Raw genomic sequence first — 25,442 nt, 5'->3', positions numbered from 1 at the left:
GAAACAACAAAAAAAGTTACTTAAAAAAAAATGTTGTTTTGACCGAGAACTGTCAAGTATGGTCCTCGGCAGGTCTTGTCTGTGAGGTGCCATGTAACGGGGCTTTCAGTGAACTCATGAAACGAGGGCGGAGGAGCGGTTTTTCTCTTGGAGTCTTCTTATCAAATACCATTCTATTTGCCACTGGCTTAAGAAAAGCTCCAAAGTGTAATCCCCTCTAGTTTTTAATACTATCAAAGACTGGGTCCAAGCATGGTTTACTCCTGTGTGTGCTTCACAATTATTTAACCCTTTGAGTAGCATGAATGTTCATGTACGTCTTCTTGCCTCCTAACCATCCAGAGTACGATCTTTAAACTTTGAACTACAGCAGTAAAGGCAAATGTATGTTCTTATTTCCATAAATTGGTTATCAAACAAACATAATTTTAAGTTAATAAAACTGTAACTGGAACTAATTTCATTTTCTGGAAAAAAAAACTCACTCCCGGGGGGGCAGCGAGCATGAAAAAAACTCACTACTCAAAGGGTTAAAAGTGGCCTGACCTGTGGTGGCGCAGTGGATAAAGCGTCGACCTGGAAATGCTGAGGTCGCCGGTTTGAAACCCTGGGCTTGCCTGGTCAAGGCACATATGGGAGTTGATGCTTCCTGCTCCTCCTCCCTCCTTTCTCTTCTCTCTCTCTCTTCCCCCCTCTCTCTCTCCTTTCTAAAATGAATAAAATAAAGAAAGAAAGAAAGAAAGAAAGAAAGAAAGAAAGAAAGAAAGAAAGAAAGAAAAGCAGCCCTTAAAAAAAAAAAAAAAAGTGTATCAGCACTCGAGTCATCCAGCTCAAGATCTGCAAAGGACTCTGCCTCTTTGTGAATAAAGGGACCTCATTGCTCACCAGAGAGCTGCTCAGCCCCCTCTCTCTTATACAAAAGCACTTCTGGCCTGGCTTGTGGGGGGCGCAGTGGTTGGAGTGTCAACCTGGAACACTGAGGTCGTTGGTTCAAGGACTTCGGCTTGCCACCTCAAGGCACATAGGACAAGCAATCAATTAACAACTTAAGTGAAGCAACTATGAGTTGACATTTCTTGTTCCCTCTCTCCACTCTCTCTTCTCTCGCTGTAAAATCAATAAAATCTGAAGAAGAAAAAAAGGCACTTGTTTCACTCATGACGGCCCCGTGCTTCTCCAGGTACGACATTGCACAGGAACCTGCAATGCTCTCTCCTTCACCACCAGTTCCCAAATCTGGTGACTTGGTAACTCCAGATTCCCTACCTCTATCAGGAAGGGTCTTAAAATTCTCAATAAAAACCCTGGCCGGTGGCTCAATGGTAGACTGTTGGCCCAGCATGTGGATGTCTCGGGTTTGGTTCCTGGTCAGGGCACACAGGAAGAGCAACCATCTGCTTCTCCACCTCCCCCCTCTCACTCTCTCTCCCTCCCACACCCATGGCTCAATTGGCTCAAGTGAGTTGGCCTGGGGAGGCTGAGGATGGCTCATGGCCTCACCTCAAGTGATAAAAATAGCTCAGTTGCCAAGCAATGGAGCAACGGCCCCAGATAGGCAGAGCATCGCCCCATAGGGGGCTTGCCTGGTGGATCCCAGTTGAGGTGCATGTAGGAGTCTGTCTCTCTGCCTCCCCTCCTTTCACTTAATAATAATAAAAAAATCTCAATAAAACTAGTTATACAGTTTCTTACAAAACTAAAGATATTCTTACCATATGACCCAGCAAATCATCTTCCTTAGAATTTACCCAAATAAGCTGAAAACTTTGTCCATAAAACCTGCACACAGATGTTTACAGCAGCTTTCTTCATAACTGTCAAAACTTTGAAACAATCAAGGTGTCCTTCAGTAGGTGAAGGTATAAATAAACTGTTATGTTCAGATGATGGAATATCATTTGGTACTAAAAGCAAATGAGCTATCAAGCCATTAAAAGACATGAAGGAACCTTAAGTGCACATGACTAAGTACAAGAAGCCAGTCTGAAAAGGCTACATACTAGTATGATTCCAAGTAGATGACATTCTGAAAAAGGCACAACCTATAGAGACACTAAAAAGATCAGTGGTTGTCAGGGACTGGGGTGGGAAGAGGGATGAATAGGCAGAACGAAGAGATTTTTAAGGCAGTGAAGTTACTCTGTATGACGCCACAATAGTGGATACCATGTCCTTATACGTCTGTCCAAACCCAGAGAATGTACAACACCAAGAGCAAACCCTAACAGAAGTTAAAGACTTTTGGTGATAATGATGTCAACGTAGGTTGATCAATTCTAACAAATATACCACTCTGGTGGGAGATTTTTAAAAAAATTTAATGAAGACCACACAATCCTTGTAGAAGTTATTATAAAAATCAAATACCAAGTGTCTGGGAAGCACTGTTCTAAATGCCTTTAAAGGCATATCCTCACAAATGTTAATCCTTAGTGTACACTTGGCTTTAGGTTAACACATCAGATTTTACATAATCATACAAGCATGTGAGTCACATACAAATGTGTTCTTGCACATAATTATAAAGCTGTTAGTTTATTCTATGCAAACATCTATGCTAAGCTTAAATTTATCGTCTTCACAAGCCACCTCTGCTCCTGTGAATTTTTAGATTGTCCAAGTTTTAAACTTCCGCTTTTTCTAAATCCGTCCTTAGTTTCAATTCACATACTATTTTTGTGTAATCCAACTTTTCTCCTGCATTTCCAAAAGATAACCTCTCCCAACAACCCATGAAAACCACCAGCGATAAGTACTAATTTAGTTTATGAGAACAGTTTCGTGGGTCCTCTGTATTTATATTTGTCTTTATTTTTTAAATGTCTCAGCCCATGCATCTTTTTAAACTACTAGATTATAAATTAATTGGCTGTTGAAAAATCCTGAATATAGAAATTTCTAGAGCAGAATATCTTAGCCCACGATCCTCCCTTGTGGATAATTATAAAAAGTCTCATAGTATTTTGAAAATGTTTTTTTCTTTTCCAAACATAAAAATGTAATACTAAATAAACCCACGTATGGCCCCACCGATTTTTCTACTGTCCCCTGCAGAGACTGACTGCAGCAGCCCCACCACTGCCACCCTCAGCAGTTACTGTTCCAAAGTGAGGTGGCTGACACCAAGTGCACAGACATCAGAAGTCCCTCTTCCTCAACCTTACACTAGACTCGCCAACAACGAGGTTGCTGGAGCCCCCAAAGGAAGGCCCGGAGAGCCACCTGCAGGTTCTGGGGTACATCTGTGATGGCAGGACAATCACACAAACACCCTCTGTACAAAGGTGAGCTGCTTAATGTTTTTTTATTAAATGATACATCAAAAGTATAAAAGTTGCCTAGGTACAAACAAGTTTCAGAATAATGCATATAAAACCACGATGGACTACATGTGACAATTCCCTTGAGCTTCTATTCTGATAATTTTATCAGTATCCAAAATGCTTAACTCCAGCATTTTTCCTTAATCTAGTGCTGCATGATGCAATTCCTGAGGTAATCTTAGGGTCCACTGCCAATATCTTTGGATGTAAACCAAGTCCTCTGAGAAAAATTCAGATATTTATATTCCCATATACAATAGAATTCATAATTAGAATCAGATATTTAGAATTATAATCAGATTTCACTTAAAAATGGAAATGAGCCCTTGTAATATATCTACATCTATAAATGTAATTTTAGCTCACTAGTAGGGCTTCTCAAAATCCTTTGACTTGTAAGTATGGTTTAAGGGGATTTCTTTACGACTTTATTTATTCATTTTAAAGAGAAGAGGGGGTAGAGAGAGAAAGAGAAGGGGGAGAGGAGCAGGAAGCATCAATTCCCATATGTGCCTTGACCAGGCAAGCCCAGGGTTTTGAACTGGCGACCTCAGTGTTCCAGGTCAACACTTTATCCACTATATCACCACAAGTCAGGCTAAGGGGATTTCTTTAACAATTTGTTTTATTTAGATAAAAATTCTTGATTAATCTGTAAGGAATAAACACTGACTAGCATCAAGTATAAAATCAAAAGTTTCAATAATTTCCAAAGGTAGCACAGAATCAATACTCTACAGAGAATGCCAGTTTTACCAACAGCTGCCCTTACCACTTTCCCTGTGGAAGACGTTTAAGCTGAACGTTGTCAGCGTACAGGTGCTGCTGCAGCTGTGTTCTGAATACACCTTCTGACTGTTGCTAATCAGGTGCTGTCTACTGTAACAGTTTTCAGCGAAATCAGTCTGTAGACTCTACATTATAAAAATATCTTAATAAATATCAAAACAGCATTTTAGAGATAGCATTACAATAGCTCTTACTTTTTTTCTATCCCAAGAATAATAACTAACATTTAATAAGACTTTCACAGCCCAAATAACTAGGGGTTGGCTGTTTAATAGCTCATTTTATAATTGCACAACTGAAGGCCACATGGACATTACAATGCCATCTTTTAGAAGGTACTTTCTGGATTTTCCTAAAGCCTGTCTCTTCATGCTGACTCCACATTCTTCATGTAATAAACTCTTTCTTTTACTTACAGCAAACTGAAAAAAATTAGTTTCTCCTCTACATTTTAATTAAATTTTCCAGTAGAAGCCAAAATGATCCTAGGAAAGAAAAAGTGCATTGTTACCTAGTTTCAGACTTCAATTTTAGATAGTAATTCAGATATTTTAGTCTAATTATAAGTGGTTATATAAAAAATAGCTAATCAAAAAGATCAAATTTCATAGAAATAATTTTTCCTTTAAACTACTTAAAAAAAGAAAGCATGAATTCTTCTTCTACAAACCACTATAGTTCCAGCCTGAGGGAATTTAATTAATGTACCATGCTACACAGCAGATGATATGGTTATAAAGACCTGGATTTTTTTTTAGGAACAACATACAGGGTACTACAAAACCTTTTCACTTCTCACAAATCTAAGGACCTTTAAAATACTTTCTAAAAACAATACATTCTCTTTCAAGTCAAATCCAGTAAGCTACATGACAGAGTGAGCTTTTATTCACAAATGCAGTAAAACATGAAATACTAAATGTTTTGCAGAAACTCAAATGTCTACAAAGTATAAATATTGGTGATACATTTTGGTAATGAGAAAATAAATAAGTTATTTAATGCATACAATTTTAAGATAAAAGATAGCCAAATGGAAATGTCATCTTTTCACGGTTTGAGAAATACGAAGATCTTCATTTTCAGTTTTTTTCCCCTCCTCTTTTCTTAGGTGGTCATCTGAAATGAACAGAAACGAATGTCAATGCTTGACCCAAGTTAAAATAGGCAGTAGGCAACATAGCTACATATATCTCAGGATGTTACTTATTTAATATTGTATGAATTCTTCAGTTGGCTTATAATGAAAAAGATCACAACTCTTTAAACACTATTAAAAAAATAAAAAAAGTTTAGTACTAGTGACTACTCAAAAAAGTTTGACCTTTTTTAAGTGAATAGAGTATTCCTTGGAGTAAACCCATAGGTAAGTAACTACACACTTCTCTTATACGTAAAAAATGGAATTCACAAGAAAGGACAGGTTGCTTAATTAGTATTTTGAGGGGTGTTGAACTTCAATTAAAAAGAAGAGCCTGGCCGGTTGGCTCAGTGGTAGAGCGTCGGCCTGGCGTGCAGAAGTCCCGGGTTCGATTCCCGGCCAGGGCACACAGGAGAAGCGCCCATCTGCTTCTCCACCCCTCCCCCTCTCCTTCCTCTCTGTCTCTCTCTTCCCCTCCTGCAGCAGAGGCTCCATTGGAGCAAAGATGGCTGGGCGCGGGGGATGGCTCCTTGGCCTCTGCCCCAGGCGCTAGAGTGGCTCTGGTCGCGGCAGAGCATCGCCCCCTGGTGGCATGCTGGGTGGATCCCAGTCGGGCGCATGCGGGAGTCTGTCTGACTGCTTTTCCCCGTTTCTAACTTCAGAAAAATACAAAAAAAAAAAAAGAAGAAGAGCCTGACCAGGCAGTGGCGCAGTGGATACAGCATCGGACTGGGATGTGGAGGACCCAGGTTTGAGACCCTGAGGTCAGCAGCTTGAGCGTGAGCTCATCAGGTTTGAGCAAGAATCACCAGCTTGGCCCTGGCCGGTTGGCTCAGCGGTAGAGCGTCGGCCTAGCGTGCGGAGGACCCGGGTTCGATTCCCGGCCAGGGCACACAGGAGAAGCGTCCATTTGCTTCTCCACCCCTCCGCCGCGCTTTCCTCTCTGTCTCTCTCTTCCCCTCCCGCAGCCAAGGCTCCATTGGAGCAAGGATGGCCCGGGCACTGGGGATGGCTCTGTAGCCTCTGCCCCAGGCGCTAGAGTGGCTCTGGTCGCAACATGGCGACGCCCAGGATGGGCAGAGCATCGCCCCCTGGTGGGCAGAGCATCGCCCCTGGTGGGCGTGCCGGGTGGATCCCGGTCGGGCGCATGCGGGAGTCTGTCTGACTGTCTCTCCCTGTTTCCAGCTTCATAAAAATGAAAAAAAAAAAAAAAAAAGAATCACCAGCTTGAGCCCAAGGTCGCTGGCTTGAGCAAGGGGTCACTCAGTATGCTGTAGCCCCCTGGTCAAGGCACGTATGAGAAAGTAATCAATGAATAACTGGGGTGCCGCAAAAAAGAATTGATGCTTCTCAGCTCTCTTCCTTCCTGTCTGTCTGTCTGTCCCTATCTGTCCCTCTCTCTGACTCTGTCTCTGTCACAAAAATAAATAAATAAATAAATAAATAAATAAATAAATAAAATGTAAAAAAAAAAAAAAAGAAAAATAATAACAACCTTACCTTCAAATAGAAATGCCTCCCAGCAGTACCCTCTTGTGGCAAGAAGATAACTAGCACAATTTACATTTTCCTACACAAATCAGAAAACTATCCAAAAAATTGTAGAAAAAGTTCTTCAGCCAAAAACAAAAAATAAAGTTCCATGAGAGTTCAGAGAAGCCAAGAGCCCCGATGGCCACTCACTGTGCTCCAGCAATAGTAAAGAAGGGGCCCTAGTCACTTCCGCTCAATTTCTTTTGTCACAGAGGAAGAAGGTAGAGCAGGGGTCGGGAACCTATGGCTCACGAGCTAGATGTGGCTCTTTTGATGGCTGCATCTGGCTCACAGACAAATCTTTAATAAATATAATAATATTAAAAATATAAAACATTCTCATGTATTACAATCCATTCATTTCCTACCACTGATGTTCATGGTTGCGGGTGGCTGGAGCCAATCACAGCTGTCCTCTGAGACAACACCAAATTTTTAGAGACAGAGAAAGAGTCAGAGAGAGGGACAGACAGGGACAGACAGATGAGAAGCATCAATCATTAGTTTTTTGTTGCGCATTGTGACCCCTTAGTTGTTCATTGATTGCTTTCTCCTACATGCCTTGACCGCGGGCCTTCAGCAGACCGAGTAACCCCTTGCTCAAGCCAGCAACCCTGGGTCCAAGCTGGTGAGCTTTACTCAAACTAGATGAGCCCGCGCTCAAGCTGGTGACTTCTGGGTCTCGAACCTGGGTCCTCAGCATCCCAGTCTGACACTCTATCCACTGCGCACCGCCTGGTCAGGCGAGACAACACCAAATTTTAATTGGATAATGCACAAGGATAATCGATAAGGGTCATTGTATGGTTCTCATGGAATTACATTTTAAAATATGTAGCATTCATGGCTCTTTCAGCCAAAAAGTTTCCCAACCCCTGAGGTAGAGGGCAGAAGTGTTCTAAAAGACTCCAAATAAACTTAATACCCAATGTGATAAAAATGCAAAGCACTGGCCCTGGCCGGTTGGCTCAGTGGTAGAGCGTCAGCCTGGCGTGCGGAAGTCCCGGGTTCGATTCCCAGCCAGGGCACACAGGAGAAGTACCCATCTGCTTCTCCACCCCTCCCCTTCTCCTTCCTCTCTGTCTTTCTCTTCCCCTCCCGCAGCCAAGGCTCCATTGGAGCAAAGATGGCCTGGGCACTGGGGATGGCTCCATGGCCTCTGCCTCAGGCGCTAGAGTGGCTCTGGTCGCAACAGAGCGACGCCCCGGATGGGCAGAGCATCGCCCCCTGGTGGGCGTGCCAGGTGGATCCTGGTTGGGCGCATCCGGGAGTCTGTCTGACTGCCTCCCGTTTCCAGCTTCAGAAAAAAAAAAAATGCAAAGCACAAACTAAATTCCTAAGAAAATGTGAACCCCCCCATTCCCCACTTTTTAACAATTGAAAAATAACCTTTTTAATGATAATTCTGAGAACATGAGAAATTCACAAATTTAGAGGTTATTAGAAACATGCAATTTTAGAACCAAAACACATACCCGATTTTCTAATTCTATAATTTGTTCTACAGACAATTTGTACACACAGTCTTAATTAGTCCATACTGATCATCCTCAGAAATAACGTAAATACTTTTTAAAAAGAGAAAGAAAAAAAGCCCTGGCAGGCTGGCATGTGGATGTCCCAGGTTCAATTCCCCATCAGGGCACACAGGAGGAATGACCATCGGCTCTCCACCCTTCCCTCTCCCCCTTCTTTCCCTCTTCCCCTCCAAGCAGAGGCTAGCTTGGTTGGTCTGAGCACTTCAGCCTCAGGAGCTAAATACAGCTCAGCTGATTTGAGCATCTGCCCCAGACAGGGGTTGCCGGATGGATCCTGGTCGGGGTGCATGCAAGAGTCTGTCTATCTTCCCTTCTCTCATTTTTTTTTTTTACAGAGACAGAGAGAGAGTCAGAGAGAGGGACAGACAGGGACAAAACAGGAACGGAGAGATGAGAAGTATCATCATTAGTTTTTCGTTGCGCATTGCGACACCTTAGTTGTTCACTGATTGCTTTCTCATGTGCCTTGACCATGGGCCTTCAGCAGACCAAGTAACCCCTTGCTCGAGCCAGGGACCTTGGGTCCAAGGTGGTAAGCTTTTGCTCAAACCAGATGAGCCCGCGCTCAAGCTGGCAACCTCGGGGTCTCGAACCTGGATCCTCAGCATCCCAGTCCGATGCTCTATCCACTGCACCACCGCCTGGTCAGGCTCTTTTTGTTTTTTAAAAGAGGAGAAATAATGTAAATACTACTACAGCTTTGGATCACAGATGAAAAAAATCTCCCTCAATTTTAGGCAACTTCACTGGACAAAACAAAATTAACAGTATCTTTAAGTCACAACCATTTTAGGTTTTCTATAACAGCATTATTTAAAAGTGAAGTATGTTACTCAAATACTTTTTCAAACACATGCATAAAATTGAGCTGATAATAATTAAATAAATTATAAAGTATCTGGTCTTTTATCCATAGCAAAACTACTTTGCCTCCAATATGACAAGTACCAATACCAGCAGCACTAATGAACTGGCTACTATTTCAAAGGTAAGTGTGTCTATATACACCCTCTTCATTTTTTCAGCACTTTGATGAAAGAAGTGTTTTCGTGTTGGCATACTCTGGACCAGGGATCCCCAAACTTTTTACACAAGGGGCCAGTTCACTGTCCCTCAGACCGTTAGAGGGCCGGACTATAAAAAAAACTAAGAACAAATCCCTATGCATACTGCACATATTTTAAAGTAAAAAAACAAAACGGGAACAAATACAATATTTAAAATAAAGAACAAGTAAATTTAAATCAACAAACTGACCAGTATTTCAATGGGAACTATGGGCCTGCTTTTGGCTAATAAGATGGTCAATGTCCGGTTCCATATTTGTCACTTGTCACTGCTAGCCGTAACAAGTGATATGACGCGCTTCCGGAGCTGTGATGTGTGCCTCCCGCGTCACTGGAAGTAGTACTGTATGTGAGTGACGCCACGCTTTGCAGCACTGCCACATACAGTGCTCCAGGTCCTCTCACTGACCACCAATGAAAGAGGTGCCCCTGCCAGAAGTGTGGTGGGGCGGATAAATGGTTTGGGGACCCCTGCTCTGGACTTATTTCAAATAAAAGAGAGTTCAAGTGCTCACTTCGGCAGCACATATACTAAAATTGGAACGATACAGAGAAGATTAGCATGGCCCCTGCGCAAGGATGGCACGCAAATTCGTGAAGCGTTCCATATTTAAAAAAAAAAAAAAAGAGTTCAAGTTTACTGTTTTGTATTTCAGCTGGATGTGTTTGTGTAGAGATAAAAGTATTTTAATCTGAAGAATAACTATTTTAACATCTTCATAACCTTGTCAATGTTGTGAAATAAAACTTACATATCCTTCCAACAGTAAGCTCGAGTAGATAAAGGGAACGGAATGCTTAAACATGTTAGTGGACCATAATGCAGTGTTTGGCCTCCAGTTCACAAGTCATTGCACAAAGAGGCCAAGAAAATTTTTGATGATCAAGAAAAATAATCTGCAAAATCACTGTTCTATTGGTTCAGCAGCCGTCCTCATTTCTGAGTCTCTCACTGAGCTTTCCACCCAAAGCTTCACTGACTTGACCTCGACTCTCTGATGCCTCTGGCACTTTATACAGAAAGTCAGTACTGCACTCTCAATCTCCTCACTCCTCCCCACGCCACCCTGCCCACCACGGTGACCTTCATCTCAGGACAACTTGCTCAAGAAATACTCTATTACTTATAACTTTCTTTCTTTAAAAAAAAAAAAAATATTTTATTTACTGAGTTTACAGAAAAGGGAGAGGAAGGGGCCTGGGAGCCTTCATATCAACTCATAGCTGCTGATTGTTCACTGATTGTTTGTCACACGTGCCTTGACTACACAACCCCAGGGCTTCGAACTGGTGGCCTCGGTGTTCCAGGTCGACGCTTTATCCACTGCACCACCACAGGCCAGGCACTTATAACTTTCTTATTAGTCATTAGCCATGAATATTAAGGAGACTGATTTTAAAGCTTACAAGTTACAAAAGTTATTTCTCAAGAGGCTATTATTCCCAAAAGCAATGAAAATACAAATGTCATGGTTTACTGTGTAACAAGTGTTAATGTATTCTTGGTAAACATAAATTGGGAATAGACTTTTTGGAGGAAATTAGACAATATTAGACTATTTTTTAATACACATATGCTTTGAACCAGCAAGTCTACTTCTAAGTATCCATATTAGAAATACTTGTGAGAATCAAGTAATGCTACACTGCGACACTGTAAAAGCAGAAAATAGAAAAACAGAACAGCCCATAAGTAGAGTGATTAGCAATACTACAGAATACCACACAACGTTAAAAATGAGGGAGAAGTAAATCTACCTATTTTGACAAGTAAAAAAAGCATATTGTAGAATAACATGTATAATAACAGTGCATACAGAGGTGGGCAGAAGTAGGTTTACAGTTATATGGACAAAGACACGCAGGTTGTAATCATTATAATGGCTTTACTAACTCAACAGAATGGCACAGTGCCCTCAGGTACAACCTCCTAAATGCTCACATTGCCGGCCTTCATATTTAAATATCCTGTAGTCGACTTGCTACACTCTGGAACACTTTGGCACAGGGTTCTAACCTACTTTTGGCCCACCCCAGTTATTTTAAAGTCTAACTATTTTTTGAGTACTAATGCAGCAATGCAGCTTCAAAATTCAAAAGGAAGGTGAAAAGGGTTACAGATGTGAAGTTTCTTTACTCCTGTCTCTAACCACCCATATCCTGTCCCCAGACACAAAATATCAATTCCTTGCCTCTTCTTGCAAATTTTCCATCCAGTGCCTATTTTTCTTTGAGACTGGTGTTTAGAAGTTATGTAAAATTCTCAAAATACTAATTGCTAGCAACACTTTTTCTACACAACTCAAGGAGGGTGGTTTGGAGCAGAGAGAACTTAACCACTGGCCTCCCGGAGCCCTCAGGGAGACTACAGAGCACATAGGGCTTTCCCCCCTTTAACCTTTATGTTATAATTATTTAATACCTATTCTGAAACACAATTACAATTTCCTGCTTCTATTTGTCACCTTACTCAAGATTTTGTATACTTGTACCTTTTTGTTTCCTGTAGACTAGCTTCTTTCACCTCTTACAATGCAGGTCTTCTGCTGTTCAATTCCCTCAGCTCTTGTTTGTCTGGAAAACCTTTCTCTCTTCCTCTTATCTAAAGGATAACAAAAATACGAAATGCTTCAGGAATCTGCACAGCACGCTTGCGCAGCCTTGCTAGTCCTTTCTGTGTTGTTCCAGGTACAGTCCACACGGCAGGGCAAAAGTAGGCTTACAGTTGTGAGTAGACGAAAGTTTATTTCTGTAGTATTATTATTATTTTTTTTTTTTTTACTTTTTGTAGTTTTCTGAAGCTGGAAACGGGGAGACAGTCAGACAGACTCAAGTACCTGCCAAATAGCAGGCACTAATGACAGTTCTTTATCCAATCCTGGAGGAGGGGACTAAGAAAAACCCCACGTTCTTTAAATGGAAAAGTGTACGGGAACAGCAACCCGAGGTGCCGAGCTGCTAAAATGAACCACTACAGGCTGTCAATGACTCAGTCACCTCAGCCTTGATTTTCTCAGCTGTAAAACAAGTAGCGGGGGAATGATTTCTTTTCCAATGTTCCATCCAGCTCAGATATATAGAAGGATAACTCCTAGTAAAGACAGAAATACCCTCAAAAAGGCCACCAGCTTTCAGATCTCAAGCTAATATTTAACATAATCAATAATGCTCACAGTTTAAGAAAACTACAAAAGGCAATTCACATTTATAGATTTTCCCCTCAAAAAGGCCACCAGCTTTCAGATCTCAAGCTAATATTTAACATAATCAATAATGCTCACAGTTTAAGAAAACTACAAAAGGCAATTCACATTTATAGATGTTTCCTAAAAGTTTACTTCAACATTCAAGATTTCTTTTGTGCCTGACCTGTGGTGGTGCAGTGGATATGGTGATGACCTAGAATGCTGAGGTCGCCAGTTCAAAACCCTGGGCTTATTCCATCAAGGCACATACGTCCTTCTTAAAAGGAGAGCTCAGCTCTCTTCCCCACAGCAGGATACACTGAGCTCTAAGTCTAAGTCATCTATACTGCTCACAAAAATTAAGGGATAGTTTAGATGATCAAACTGAGGTCCTACAGCTGATGCAATCAAAACAACTGAAAGCTCATTTAAAGAGTGAGCATTCTGAAAAAAATATGGGCCATTCTCCGAAGCTATTTTTATTTGTAGATACCTACCACTGTACCACAAAAAGCATCCTGAAAATTCAAAAGACACATAATCCTAATACTCCTCTACCTGTAGTCAATAATTTTAACTTTGTTTATTCTTAAAGGGAAAAAACATGATGCCTTGACAAAAAGCTATTTATTCCATATGCCTAGGACTAGGCTGCTCCAGAAAGTACAAATTTAAATGCAAATCAGGTTTTTCAATACATATCTAAAAATTTTGTCTGCAAAACATAAAATATAAAATAAAAATTTTGTCGTCATCCACCTGCCTCCTCCCAAAATTCTGTTTCTGAAAAGCACTTTGTTTTTGGAAGATAAATAACATAGGTTAAAACTATATTAGAATATGCCTGACCAGGCAGTGGTGCAGTGGATAGAGACTCAGACTAGGACGCGGAGGACCCAGGTTCGAAACCCTTAGGTTGCTAGCTTGAGAGCAGGGCTCATCTGGTTTGAGCAAGTCTCACCAGCTTAAGCCCAAGGTCGCTGGCTCGAGCAAGGGGTTACTCGGGCTGCTGCAACCCCCCTACCCCCGGTCAAGGCATATACGAGAAAGCAATCAAGGAACAACTAAGGTGCTGCAACAAAGAATTGATGCTTCTTCGGGTGCGTGCGGGAGTCTGTCTGACTGCCTCCCGTTTCCAACTTCAGAAAAATACGAAAAAAAAAGAATTGATGCTTCTCATCTCTCTCCCTTCCTGTCTTTCTGTCCCTATCTGACCCTCTCTCTGTCTCGTCACACACACAAAAAAATTGTTTAAAATAAAAACTATATTAGAATAAGTGGAATTTACTATTCCAAAGATAAAAATATATAAGAAGAAGATCCACCTGCTGACAGGTAAAGGATGAATCTCAGAAAACACGTACCCATTCGCTCTCTCCCACCAGGCTGTCTACCACAGTGTGGGTGTGAAGGCTGCAGTGAAGGTCCTTTCAGAAATGTACTTTGGATGCTGTCCTTAGTTCCATGCATGAAGTGAGCTAAAATCCCATATAAAAGAGGTCTATGGCAGGAAGAAAACCAAAATCAATTAAATTTGCATAAATAGGAAAAGCTTAAAAGATCTGTGCTTTAAAAAGGCAACCTCTGACAACAAAATAGTCAAGTAATTCACTAGACTTAGAAAAAATTTTGCAAGGTTATTTTGCAAATTGTCACATTTTTTGGGGTGGGGGTTGTATTTTTCTGAAGTGAGAAGCAGGGAGGCTGAAAGACAGCATCCCACATGCGCCAGACCAACCGGGATCCACCTGGCAAGCCCACCTGGGGGCAACGCTCTGCCCATTGGGACGTAGCTCCATTGCAACTGGAGCCATGGAGCCATTCTAGAGCCTGAGGTGGAGGCCATGGAGACATTCTCAGCACCGGAGCCAACTTTGCTCCAGTGGAGCCTTGGCTGCGGGAGGGGAAGAGAGAGATAGAGAGGAAGGAGAGAGGGAAGAGTGGAGAAGCAGATGGGCGCTTCTCCTGTGTGCCCTGGCCAAGAATTGAACCCAAGACTTCCACATGGCAGGTCAACACTCTACTGCTGAGCCAACTGGCCAGGGCCTTGTCCATGCATGTATTTTTCAAACAAAAATAATTAAGATGTTAAAAACAGTATATCATTATTATTCAAACATTGAAACTCTGAGAAGATGCACAATTAAGAGGTGGCGCCTTTGGGAGGTTATTAGTCATGAGAGCAGATGAATAAGATCAATGCCCTTATAAAAGGGATGCCGGAGGCCCTGGCCAGTTGGCTCAGTGGTAGAGCGTCAGCCTGGTGTGCAGGAGTCCCGGGTTCAATTCCCGGCCAGGGCACACAGGAGAAGCGCCCATCTGCTTCTCCACCCCTCCCCCTCTCCTTCCTCTCCGTCTCTCTCTTCCCCTCCCACAGCCGAGGCTCCATTGGAGCTAAGTTGGCCCGGCTGCTGAGGATGGCTCTATGGCCTCTGCCTCAGGTGCTAGAATGGCTCTGTCTGCAACAGAGCATCGCCCCCTGGTGGGCATGCCGGGTGGATCCCGGTCGGGCGCATGAGGGAGTCTGACTGCCTCCCCGTTTCCAACTTCAGAAAAATACAAAAAAAAAAAAAAAAAAAAGAACTAATATTTAAAAAGCTACTTTACATGCCCTGGCCAGTTAGCTCAGCCAGTTTAAGCATTGTACAAAAACATCAAGGTTCCAGGTTCAATCCCTGGTCAGGGCACATATGGAAAGTGACCAATGAATGCACAACTAAGTGGAACAAATTAATACTTCTCCTCCCCCTTTTCTCTCTCTTTCTCTCCCTCCTCCGTTCCTCTGTCTCTAAAAGTCAATCAATAAAAATCATTAAAAAGCTACTTCACATTTTACAAAACGTTTTTTGCCTCTATTCAGTTTATTCTCACCTTGTAATGTCATAAGGATCATCCCCAACTTATAAGTGAGAGGGCCACAGCTTAAAGAGAATTTGCTAGAGATCCCTCAGCTAGTAAGTAACCAAATTTTATACTTGAACCCCAAGTCCCATATTCTTTTTCCTACAGTATGCTGCCTGGATTTCATATCAGTAGCCTTGCACAAGTAGAAGCTACTGTGCTGGCAATAAAAAGAGGTACAACCAATGTTTTCCTTTGTTTCCAACCTCATAATTGAAAATACAATTTAATGAATTGATTTTTTTTTTGAGATATCGATTTAGTCATTAGCAGGTGTGATGGGTTTAAATTATTATGACATTCTTTTCCCTTCAAAAGGTGGTGCCTAATTACTCTTCCCTTGAGTACAGGCTAAACTCACTGGTAACGAATCCAGTAAGACATGTAAGTAACAGCACTCTGCAACTTCAGAGACTAGGTCGTTACAGCATTGCGGCTTCACTGAGCGAGTTACCAGCATGGAGGTATCATTAAAAATTCAAGAATACTTAGAAAAGTAGGCAAGGTAACAAGAAAAAAAGGACAAAACTTGGCAAGTGTACACAGTTTCAAGGAAAGCCAAAGGAGCCAATAAAGAAACTGAGAATACCATTAGGGAGACAGGAAAATCAAGACAGTAAAGGGTTACAGAAGACAAAGGACACAAAATGTATTAAAGAAGTGTGAAGTCCATGTTACAAAATGCTGAGAATCTCAAGTAAAACTTGAGATGGAAATATAAATATACATCCACTCTTGGTGCTAGAGATTTGGTACAAACTATAGAATAAAGGTGGCATATAATCCTAGAACAATTTCATACAAAGATCTGTGGGAGAGTTCAATTTAACTGGTACGTCATTTAAAACATTTTAATGTTAAAATGACACCATGAAGGGGAATGAAAAAATTTCAATAAATTCTTTTGAAAGAAAAAAAACACAATACTTTAGAGAAATTTCCTGCTAAAGGAAGACTGCTTTGAGCTATGCTCCCAGAGGTCTATATAATATATATTTTTTTGTTTTTTTGTTTCTTTTGCCATTCAGGGGTCCTCTGGAAAAAGTTTAAGAAACACTGAAGTAGGAAAAGAGCTAGAAACTAGTAGAAAGTGGTTACTCCTCTTTTTAAGAGCATAGTTTTCCATAAATCGGGAGGGGAGAATTTAAGATGCAGGGAGGACCACCGAGGGAGTGATAAAATAAAAGCAGACGGCTGATCTGCACTAAGTTCAGGGGTAAAAAGGAGACTGAGCAGTAGCTCAGGGTTGGAAGTAGCTCGGTGTTTTGGAGAGGGAAGATCTGAGCACATTCCTAAGTTGAAGTGAAGAAAGGTGGGGAGGAAGAGTTAAATCTGAGGAAAAAATAGCTGATAAAGCAAAAGCATCAGAAAAAAAAGGACTGATCAAGAAGCCAAGAGGAGTGCCCCTCAGAAAGAGGCAGGGCTGTTCAGCCCTCAGAAGCCACAGGAATTTTAACTCGGAGAGCAGAGGCCTCATCTGACACATTCCCTGCTGCACACCTGGGATGGGAGGCAGTGCCGGACACACAGCAGGACCAAATAAATACCTCCTGGGCTGAAATGAAATGAAACCACCACTATGAGATTGTGACCCCAAACAACAATACCTAAAAGCTTATTTTAAAAATATGCTCTTACATTGTATTATCCTTTGAGTCTTCAAATGCATTTAGTTCATGGATGAGAAACTGCCTGTCCAATGGAACGGCAGGCTGACCAGATTCTGGGGGAGAAAAATCATGAAAACACTGAGTCTTACTAACCTGAAAAGCAAATATAAGTCGATGAGAAGCACACTTACCAGGTATATACATTTTTCAGATTTTTGAAAATAATGATGGCAGATCCAACTTATGATTTTATGACTTTCAAAATATTTTCTTAAATATAAAACTTAATACAGTTTAACATAAATCCATTTCTAATCTAATTTTTGGTTAAGAAAATACTATTTCTGCATTTAAACCACCATGCTAAGTTTCAGAAGCCTCTTTGTGAGAAGGCTATGAATTAAACACATGACAGGACCAATACCATTTGGGGGCAATAATTCTAAAAATGAAATTAACCTGAACATTAAATGTTGGCAAGGATATGGGGCAACTGGAAATCTCATACTTTGCTGGCAGAAGAGCAAAAGTGGTACAGCCACTTCAAAAAACAGTTGAGCAGCCTGAACAGGCAGTGGCACAGTGGATAGAACATTGGACTGGGATGCAGAGGACCCAAGTTCGAGACCCCAAGGTCGCCAGCTTGAGCACGGGCTCATCTGGTTTGAGCAAAGCTCACCAGCTTGAGCCCAAGGTTGCTGGCTCGAGCAAGGGGTTACTCGGTCTGCTGAAGGCCCGCAGTCAAGGCACATATGAGAAAGCAATCAATGAACAACTAAGGTGTTGCAATGTGCAATGAAAAACTAATGATTGATGCTTCTCATCTCTCTCTGTTCCTGTCTGTCTGTCCCTCTCTCTGACTCTCTGTCTCTGTAAAAAATAATAATAATAAATAAATAAAGTTTTGTTTTGGTTTTCTTCCTTTTTTTTTAGTGAGAGAGACAGACACACAGACAGAAAAGGAGATGAGAAGCATCAACTTATAGTTGTGGCACCTTAGATGTTCACTGATTACTTTCTCATACATGCTGTGACTAGGGGGCTCCAGCCAAGCCAGTAACCATGGGATCATGTTGATGATCCCACACCCAAGCTGGTGGCCCTGAGCTCTAGCTGGTGAGCTTGTGCTCAAGCTCGATGAGCCATGGCTCAAACAGTGACCTTGGGGATTCGAACCTGGGACCTCAGTGTCCCGGGTTGACGCTCTATCTCTACTGCACCATCGCCTGGTCAAGCTAAGACATGAAACAGTCTTGAAGCATAGATTAAACCTTAAGGGAATCAAAAGCTGTACGAGGCAGGCAAAAGTAGGCTTATAGTTATTCATATGGAAAATAATACAAGAATAAAACGTGTTTTGCATACTCAACAACAACCTACTTTTGCCTACCCTGTACACCCAAGGTGAATTTGCTCATCCTCCCCATCCCATTTCCAACCCCCACCCAGGAGAAATGCCTGTCTGACTATTGCATATATCCTTCCAGTTTTTACTTTCTTTTTTTTTTAATCAGATTTTATTTTTTTTTATTTTTTATTTTTTTTTATTTTTTTTACAGAGACAGAGAGAGTGTCAGAGTGAGGGATAGACAGGGACAGACAGACAGGAACGGAGAGATGAGAAGCATCAATCATTAGTTTTTTGTTGCGACACCTTAGTTGTTCATTGATTGCTTTCTCATATGTGCCTTGACCGCGGGAATAACCCCTTGCTTGAGCCAGCGACCTTGGGTCCAAGCTGGTGAGCTCGCACTCAAACTGGCAACCTCGGGGTTTTGAACCTGGGTCTTTCGCATCCCAGTCTGACGCTCTATCCACTGCGCCACCGCCTGGACAGGCTACTTTCTTTCTTAAGAAATAAAATTTAACAAAGTAAATTTATCTTTAATTGCCCACCTCCTCTTCCAATACCGTTTCTCTCCCTCTCATCACTAGAATGAGTTTGGAGTTTACCTTCCTAATCCTTTTTAAATAAATACCATGGCCCTGGCCGGTTGGCTCAGTGGTAGAGCGTCGGCCTGGCGTGCAGAAGTCCCGGGTTCAATTCCCAGCCAAGGCACACAAGAGAGGCGCCCATCTGCTTTTCTACCCCTCCCCCTCTCCTTCCTCTCTGTCTCTCTCTTCCCCTCCCGCAGCTGAGGCTCCATTGGAGCAAAGATGGCCCTGGCCCTGGGGATGGCTCTATGGCCTTTGCCTCAGGTGCTAGAGTGGCTCTGGTCGCAACAGAGCAACGCCCCAGATGAGCAGAGCATCGCCCCCTGGTGGGCGTGCCGGGTGGATCCCGGTGGGGCTCATGCGGGAGTCTGTCTGACTGCCTCTCCATTTCCAGCTTCAGAAAAATACAAAAATAAATAAATAAATAAATACCATGCTTTTATATACATTTGTATATATATCCACAACCGATACACAGTAGTAATATTTTGAGGCTTTAGCTCCAATATTTTACATATTTAAATAAAGAATACATGTATAATATGATATACAGTGTGTCCATAAAGTCATGGTGCACTTTTGACTGGTCACAGGAAAGCAACAAAAGACGATAGAGATGTGAAATCTGCACCAAATAAAAGGAAAACCATCCCAGTTTCTGTAGGATGGTACGGCAGCATGTGCGCATGCGCAGATGATGACAAAATACCGTGTATACAGCGGAGCAGCCCACGGCCATGCCAGTAGAGATGTGGATGGTACAGAGGAAAGTTCAGCATGTTCTGTGGCCCGCTAAATTTAAATCTGTGACCAAAGTGCAATGTGAATATCGGCACGTTTATAACGAAGCACCACCACATAGGAATAACATTACTCAGTGGGATAAGCAGTTGAAGGAAACCGGCAGTTTGGTGGAGAAATCCCGTTCTGGTAGGCCATCAGTCAGTGATGAGTCCGTAGAGACTATACGGGATAGCTACCTAAGGAGCCCTAGAAAATCTGTGCATGAGCCCACATCGAACTGCACTGAACAGGTATGAAACTGGAAGAGTTTTTCCTTTTATTTGGTGCAGATTTCACATTTCTATCGTCTTTTGTTGCTTTCCTGTGACTGGTCAAAAGTGTACCATGACTTTACGGACACACTGTATATTAAATATTATGTAATTTTAAAACATATCCATAGAAAAAAGACTAGCGTGGCAGCAAAAAGGATAAAATATGAACAATTATTTATTCTCAGTATCAAAATTTATATATGATTTTTCAAACTATGCCCCAGTATAAGTGCTTATTTGGTTAATTACTTCCCCCTACAATACAAGCCTCATGAGAACTTGGTCAAGGTATGGAAAGAGTTCATGGGATTTTTATGTCCCAGTAACTCAGGTGACACTGTTTCAGAATGGAATTAGATTTCCAGGCTAAATACTTCCTTAGAACTAGTGGAAGGGAAGAAGCAAATGTTGTCTCAGGTTGCTAACAATAACCTCTTACCTGCTATGAGGACAGATGCTGTATACTTATATTTGTTGAATTCCAAATACTCTCGAATTAACTCATTAATAAGAAGGTTTTCATGAGACAATGGTGGTTGGGGTTCACCATCATCATTTAGAGCATTGAAAACTTCAGCTCGAATTCTCGCTTTTAAGTGCCCCAAGACTCCCCTTTTTTCCAAGGTGTCCTTTAAAACTGTTAAATATAAAACATTAATGCTTCAGTCATAGAATAAATTTTGTCATTCTTAGGCTTACTTTAAAGAAAAAAGTTTAAAAGGTAAATGGCTTAATAGCAACTTTCAATCTGAACACTGTGATGAACTGAACAATTATTACATTAGCTACCACAAACCATGTGTGTAATAAAAAATAAAGGTCAGCCCTGGCCAGATAGCTCGGTTGGTTAGAGTATTAGAGCATTGTCCCGAAGTTCAGAGGTTACTGGTTCAATTCCCAGTGAGGACACATACAGGAACAACTTGATGTTTCTGTCTCTCTTTCTCTCGCTAAAATCAATAAATAAAATTTTTAAAAAAGTCCCCAAAATGCGATCATTTACTATTTTAATATATTTAAGCAAATTCAAGTTTATCCTTCGAACGTCATCACTGACACAGGCTACAGTTTGATACACATTCCTCAGGACAAAAGGGGGGACAGAACTCTAGTCAGCACACTAGGACCTGAACTTACCCCAGTGTCTCATATACTTTCAAGAGTGTTTATTACTGCAGACAGGTTCTGTGTGTCACTAAAAGCCTCTGGTCTAGAATGAAGATGATTAAAGATTACAAGTATACTCCATAAAAGGAAGTATACTCCATTCTGAACAAAAAAGTGGGTTTTGTTTTGGGATTTTTTAAGACAATTATAATTCCTTAAAACAACAGGATTTTGACATTTTATGCCTTGTTAGAAATCAAAGACAGTATATCATGGCCATCTTAAGAAATCAGGGATAGATAAGCTTGATGAGCAAGGGTCGTTATTACAAATAATAGTTGTGATTATGAGATTTAGCAATAAATACTAGTATGGATGATAAAGGTATAGGGCTGAATTGGCACCATCCCTTGTAGGGGGCTGGAACCTTTTTTCAAATTGTCCCTAATGACTAAATAATAACTCCAGAGAATCAGCACATCCCACCTACAGGGCCCAGAACATAGAACGAGCTCAATAAATGCTACCTAGAAGCATTATAATACAGTGCTTTATACTACTGGGTGTAACACATATAGCTTAATTCTGTACTGTGCTCTGTCAAAGGCACCAAATCAGTACACAATAATGAAAATTCATAAAGAGAGCTCAGGAACATAAATATTTAAAAAAAATTTTTTTTATTTATTCATTTTAGAGAGAAGAGAGAAAGGGAGAGAGAGAGACAGAGAGAGAAGGTGGGGAGGAGCTGGAAGCATCAACTCCCATATGTGCCTTGACCAGGCAAGCCCAGGGTTTCGAACCGGCAACCTCAGCATTTCCAGGTCGACGCTTTATCCACTGCGCCACCACAGGTCAGGCCATAAATATTTTTTAAGCTTTGATAAATAATAACAAAAACTTGCTCATATGATTAAAGAGATACAATCTAGACTCTAAGCTTTCTTACCCCTCATTTTAAAATCACCCCTCACACTTTTTTGCAGGTATTTAAGTGTATCATTATTACCAAATCAGACTTTTTAACTGGTCCATAAAAGGATGGTACAGCTTTATCATAATCTTGGGATCAGAACTGAACCCGTATTCTCTAGTTCCATCTTTGAAAATTAGATGAAAAGCTTTTTTTCCACTGGCAAGGATCTTGTTGCAATTACTCTGTATTTGCACACAGAGTTCAGCCACCAAGTCAGCAGAGAAATGAAATTAATGAAGCTGGCGTTCAGACCCCTAGCATACATAGCTCATCTTCACCCCAGTGGCAGATCACCAACTCATACTCAGCTGCCTTCTCCAACATGAGCTCTACCTCTCAAAGACAGACCAAGTGAGGTGGAAAAATGTGGAAGCACTTAAAAAAGGTAAAAGCTTATAAAACGTAAGTGATTGACAAACACATTTTCATTGGCTTTCTCTTGAACATAGCACATTCAGAACTGGGGAACGCAGGAAAAAAAAAACATGAAGGGCTCCCTACATCTGTGCAGGCCAGTCCCTAATTCCCAAAGTTCTTCTTGGGCTTCCTATCATTTCACATTGCCGTTCCCTCTATTATCATGCTTAAAACATCATACCATAACTTCTTCTGAAAGAGGTTCTTTTTTTTTTTTTTTTTTAATTTATTCATTTTAGAGAGGAGAAACAGAGAGAGACAGAGAGGAGAGAGAGACAGGGGGGAGGAGGTGGAAGCATCAACTCCCATATGTGCCTTGAGCCAGGCAAGCCCAGGGTTTCGAACCGGCGACCTCAGCATTTCCAGGTCGACGCTTTATCCACTGCACCACCACAGGTCAGGCCTGAAAGAGGTTCTTAATCAGGTTCATATCCCTAAGTACCAAAGTTGTATGGAATATTCTGTGTGACATGTATTTCTCGGACAAGGTTTCATCAATTTATGTGAAGTCCATTCTTATATATCAAGGAGTGCCTTTTGTATAATTCTATGATTTGTGGATGAAAAAGGAGCCACAGGATGAACCTGACAAGCTCAGGGAAAGACTGCATGGTGGCCTTGCAGACTCAGAGATCTAAGGTAATCTACAGCAGTGGTCCCCAACCTTTTTTGGGCCACAGACCGGTTTAATGTCAGAAAATATTTTCACGGACCGGCCTTTAGGTGGGACAGATAAATGTATCACATGACCGAGACAAGTGTCAAGAGTGAGTCTTAGACTGATGTAATAGAGGGAATCTGGTCATTTTTAAAAAATAAAACATCGTTCAGACTTAAATATAAATAAAACGGAAATAATGTAAGTCATATATTCTTTCTCTGCGGACCGGTACCAAATGGCCCACGGACTGGTACCGGTCCACGGCCCGGGGTTTGGGGACCACTGATCTACAGGATGGTGGGTAGTCAATCCTAGGGAAGTATTTTTCTCTAACAAAGGCCAATGCTCACCTAATCCTAGCCTATCTGTTGTCTTTTGCATCTAATGTACCTGATAACAAGCCTTTGAAATGTAAGAGTAATCTTCTATACCTGCCCCTCAGGGTGAGCCGCTTCACCAGGGCAGAAACCACAATCACCCTCATTGTTATTGTTATCACGTTAATTAACTATGAACTATTTTAAAAGAAGTTTCAATATACACTTTTACTTCTTATCCAATCCCACCTCCCTACTCTATCATCAAGCCAATCAATTTCGTGCTGTATAAAATAAGTGACAAAACCACCATTTTCTCAATCCGTTGAGACTTTTGTTTCCCGGGAATTACGGACAGTTTGGCTCAGATAAACTCTTAAAAAATTCTTAGAGGTTTGAAAATGTCTTAGACTGACAGATTATTGATTCATCTCAATGGGACTGAACCCCTCCGGGCCAAACCTCTAAGAATTTCTGATTTAGGCCCCACGTTTTCCTACCCACATCACTTCGGGTGGGCTATTTCACCTCTCAGCACCTCAATTTCCAAATCTGTGAAATGGGTACAGGGTTGTTCCATGGAATCAATCAGATAACACAGGGGCTGGGCATGGTCCGACCATGTAAGGCTCAATCACTGACAACTATACCATTAGTGCTACCTGTCGACCTCTGCTTCAAACTCACGAGGTACAAATGTTACTGGCTTAAGGACTCACACTTTGGTGGAACTTATTCCGAAAAAGACAAGAGAGGTGTCCAGGCAACTGTCTACCTCTCGTTTTTCCCGATGGAAAATCGGGACCTACCTCCCAGGTGGTAAGGACGCCCCGGGACAACCAACCTAACGGCTCAGGACCGTGCCCAGCACCAGGAAGGGCTGTGGGTACTGTGAACATCAGCCCCGCGTGAAAGGCCGAAGGCGCGGTCCAAAAAAATGCGCCAGAGGCCCAAGACGCAGGACTGTAGACCTCTCAGGTACCTGCATATTCTGCGACTCCTGCTCCAACTCAGAGCCGGTTTAAAGACGGTCCCGTGCCACCCCTTCCTTCACAGGGGCCCTGGCGCCGCGGCCGCCACATCAGCTGCCTCCGCAGGCCCTGACGCCGCCGAGCGACCACCCGGAAAGGCTGGCTCCTGCGCCCTTTCGTCCCATCCTCTTCACAAGTTGCAGACCAGGTGCATTTAACCTGGTAACCCGCCCACTCTCACTCACCAGCCTTCAGTTCGGCGACACTCGCCATTTTTAACGGCCGCCAGCGGCGCGCCTCGGCTCTACGCACGCGCAGGCCCACCCCGTCCTGCTCCGCGGCGTGGTCTGTAGCCAATCAATTCACCGCTCTCGCCACGCCCAGTCCCGCCCCTCCCAGTTAACGTTCCAGGTGGTTGGGTGGGAGGTGACTGTCCAGAGAGGTCCCCAGCAATCTGCGAGCGGGCTAGGCGGAGCATGCGGAAGAAAGGGGGCGGGGACGGGGCGGGGCGGGGCGGGGCCCTTACCTGTAGGTGCTGCTGACACCACTTAGTGCTTAACTTGAGCTCAGTAATCCTTTAATGGTTTGCCCACTGAACGTTTCTGTAGCCTCAAGTACTAATTGTTAATAGTTACCATGTATTAAGCCTGAGATTCTCTAGCTTCAGCACACATCAAAAGCATCTGGAAGACGTGTTAAAACAGATAACCCTGAAGTAAATTTTGATTCTGTAAATCCTGGGTGATGTCCAAGAATTTCATTTTTTGCCTGACCAGATGGTGGCGCGGTAGATAGAGCGTCCACCTGGGACACTGAGGACCCGGGGTTCTAAACTCCCAGGTCCCCTGCTTGAGTGCAGGCTCATCTGGCTTGAGCACTGCATTGTTGGCTTGAGCGTGGGATCACAGACATG

General features: G+C 42.2%; 1 protein-coding gene and 1 non-coding gene across 5 annotated transcripts; one reads left to right on the top strand and one right to left on the bottom strand.

Moving 5' to 3' along the window:
* Positions 1–4,541: 4,541 nt before the first annotated feature.
* Positions 4,542–24,864, bottom strand: CEP20 (centrosomal protein 20). Of its 4 annotated transcripts, XM_066278183.1 has the most exons (6): positions 24,775–24,864; positions 20,520–20,717; positions 17,116–17,200; positions 13,941–14,077; positions 11,884–11,993; positions 4,542–5,231 (listed from the first exon to the last, which is right to left on the bottom strand). In XM_066278183.1, exons 1-5 carry the CDS (start codon positions 24,800–24,802, stop codon positions 11,902–11,904), a joined length of 540 nt encoding a protein of 179 aa, XP_066134280.1. In that variant the 5' UTR covers positions 24,803–24,864; the 3' UTR covers positions 4,542–5,231; positions 11,884–11,901. The 4 variants fall into 4 exon arrangements, with proteins under 4 accessions (XP_066134280.1, XP_066134281.1, XP_066134282.1 ...); XM_066278184.1 differs by lacking the exon at positions 11,884–11,993; XM_066278185.1 differs by lacking the exons at positions 11,884–11,993; positions 20,520–20,717 and having other exon boundaries at positions 24,775–24,836.
* On the top strand, positions 9,899–10,005 carry LOC136336910 (U6 spliceosomal RNA). The gene has a single exon (XR_010731644.1). It is a non-coding gene; the product is annotated as a U6 spliceosomal RNA (small nuclear RNA).
* Positions 24,865–25,442: the final 578 nt, after the last annotated feature.

The sequence above is a fragment of the Saccopteryx bilineata genome, chromosome 4, assembly GCF_036850765.1.
Source record: "Saccopteryx bilineata isolate mSacBil1 chromosome 4, mSacBil1_pri_phased_curated, whole genome shotgun sequence".
In the NCBI taxonomy this organism is placed as follows: Eukaryota; Metazoa; Chordata; class Mammalia; order Chiroptera; family Emballonuridae; genus Saccopteryx; species Saccopteryx bilineata.
Note: the sequence above shows the minus strand (reverse complement) of the source record. Positions and strands in the feature narration are given on the sequence as shown.

Excerpts from the sequence above, each read along its gene's own strand:
- CEP20 (XM_066278183.1), bottom strand. The coding sequence starts at position 24,802 with ATGGCGAGTGTCGCCGAACTGAAGGCTG. Across the intron at positions 17,201-20,519 it reads AGCATCTGTCCTCATAGCAG|AATCTGGTCAGCCTGCCGTT; the intron begins GTAAGAGGTTAT and ends TTTCTCCCCCAG. Across the intron at positions 14,078-17,115 it reads GACTCAAAGGATAATACAAT|ACCTCTTTTATATGGGATTT; the intron begins GTAAGAGCATAT and ends TTCCTGCCATAG.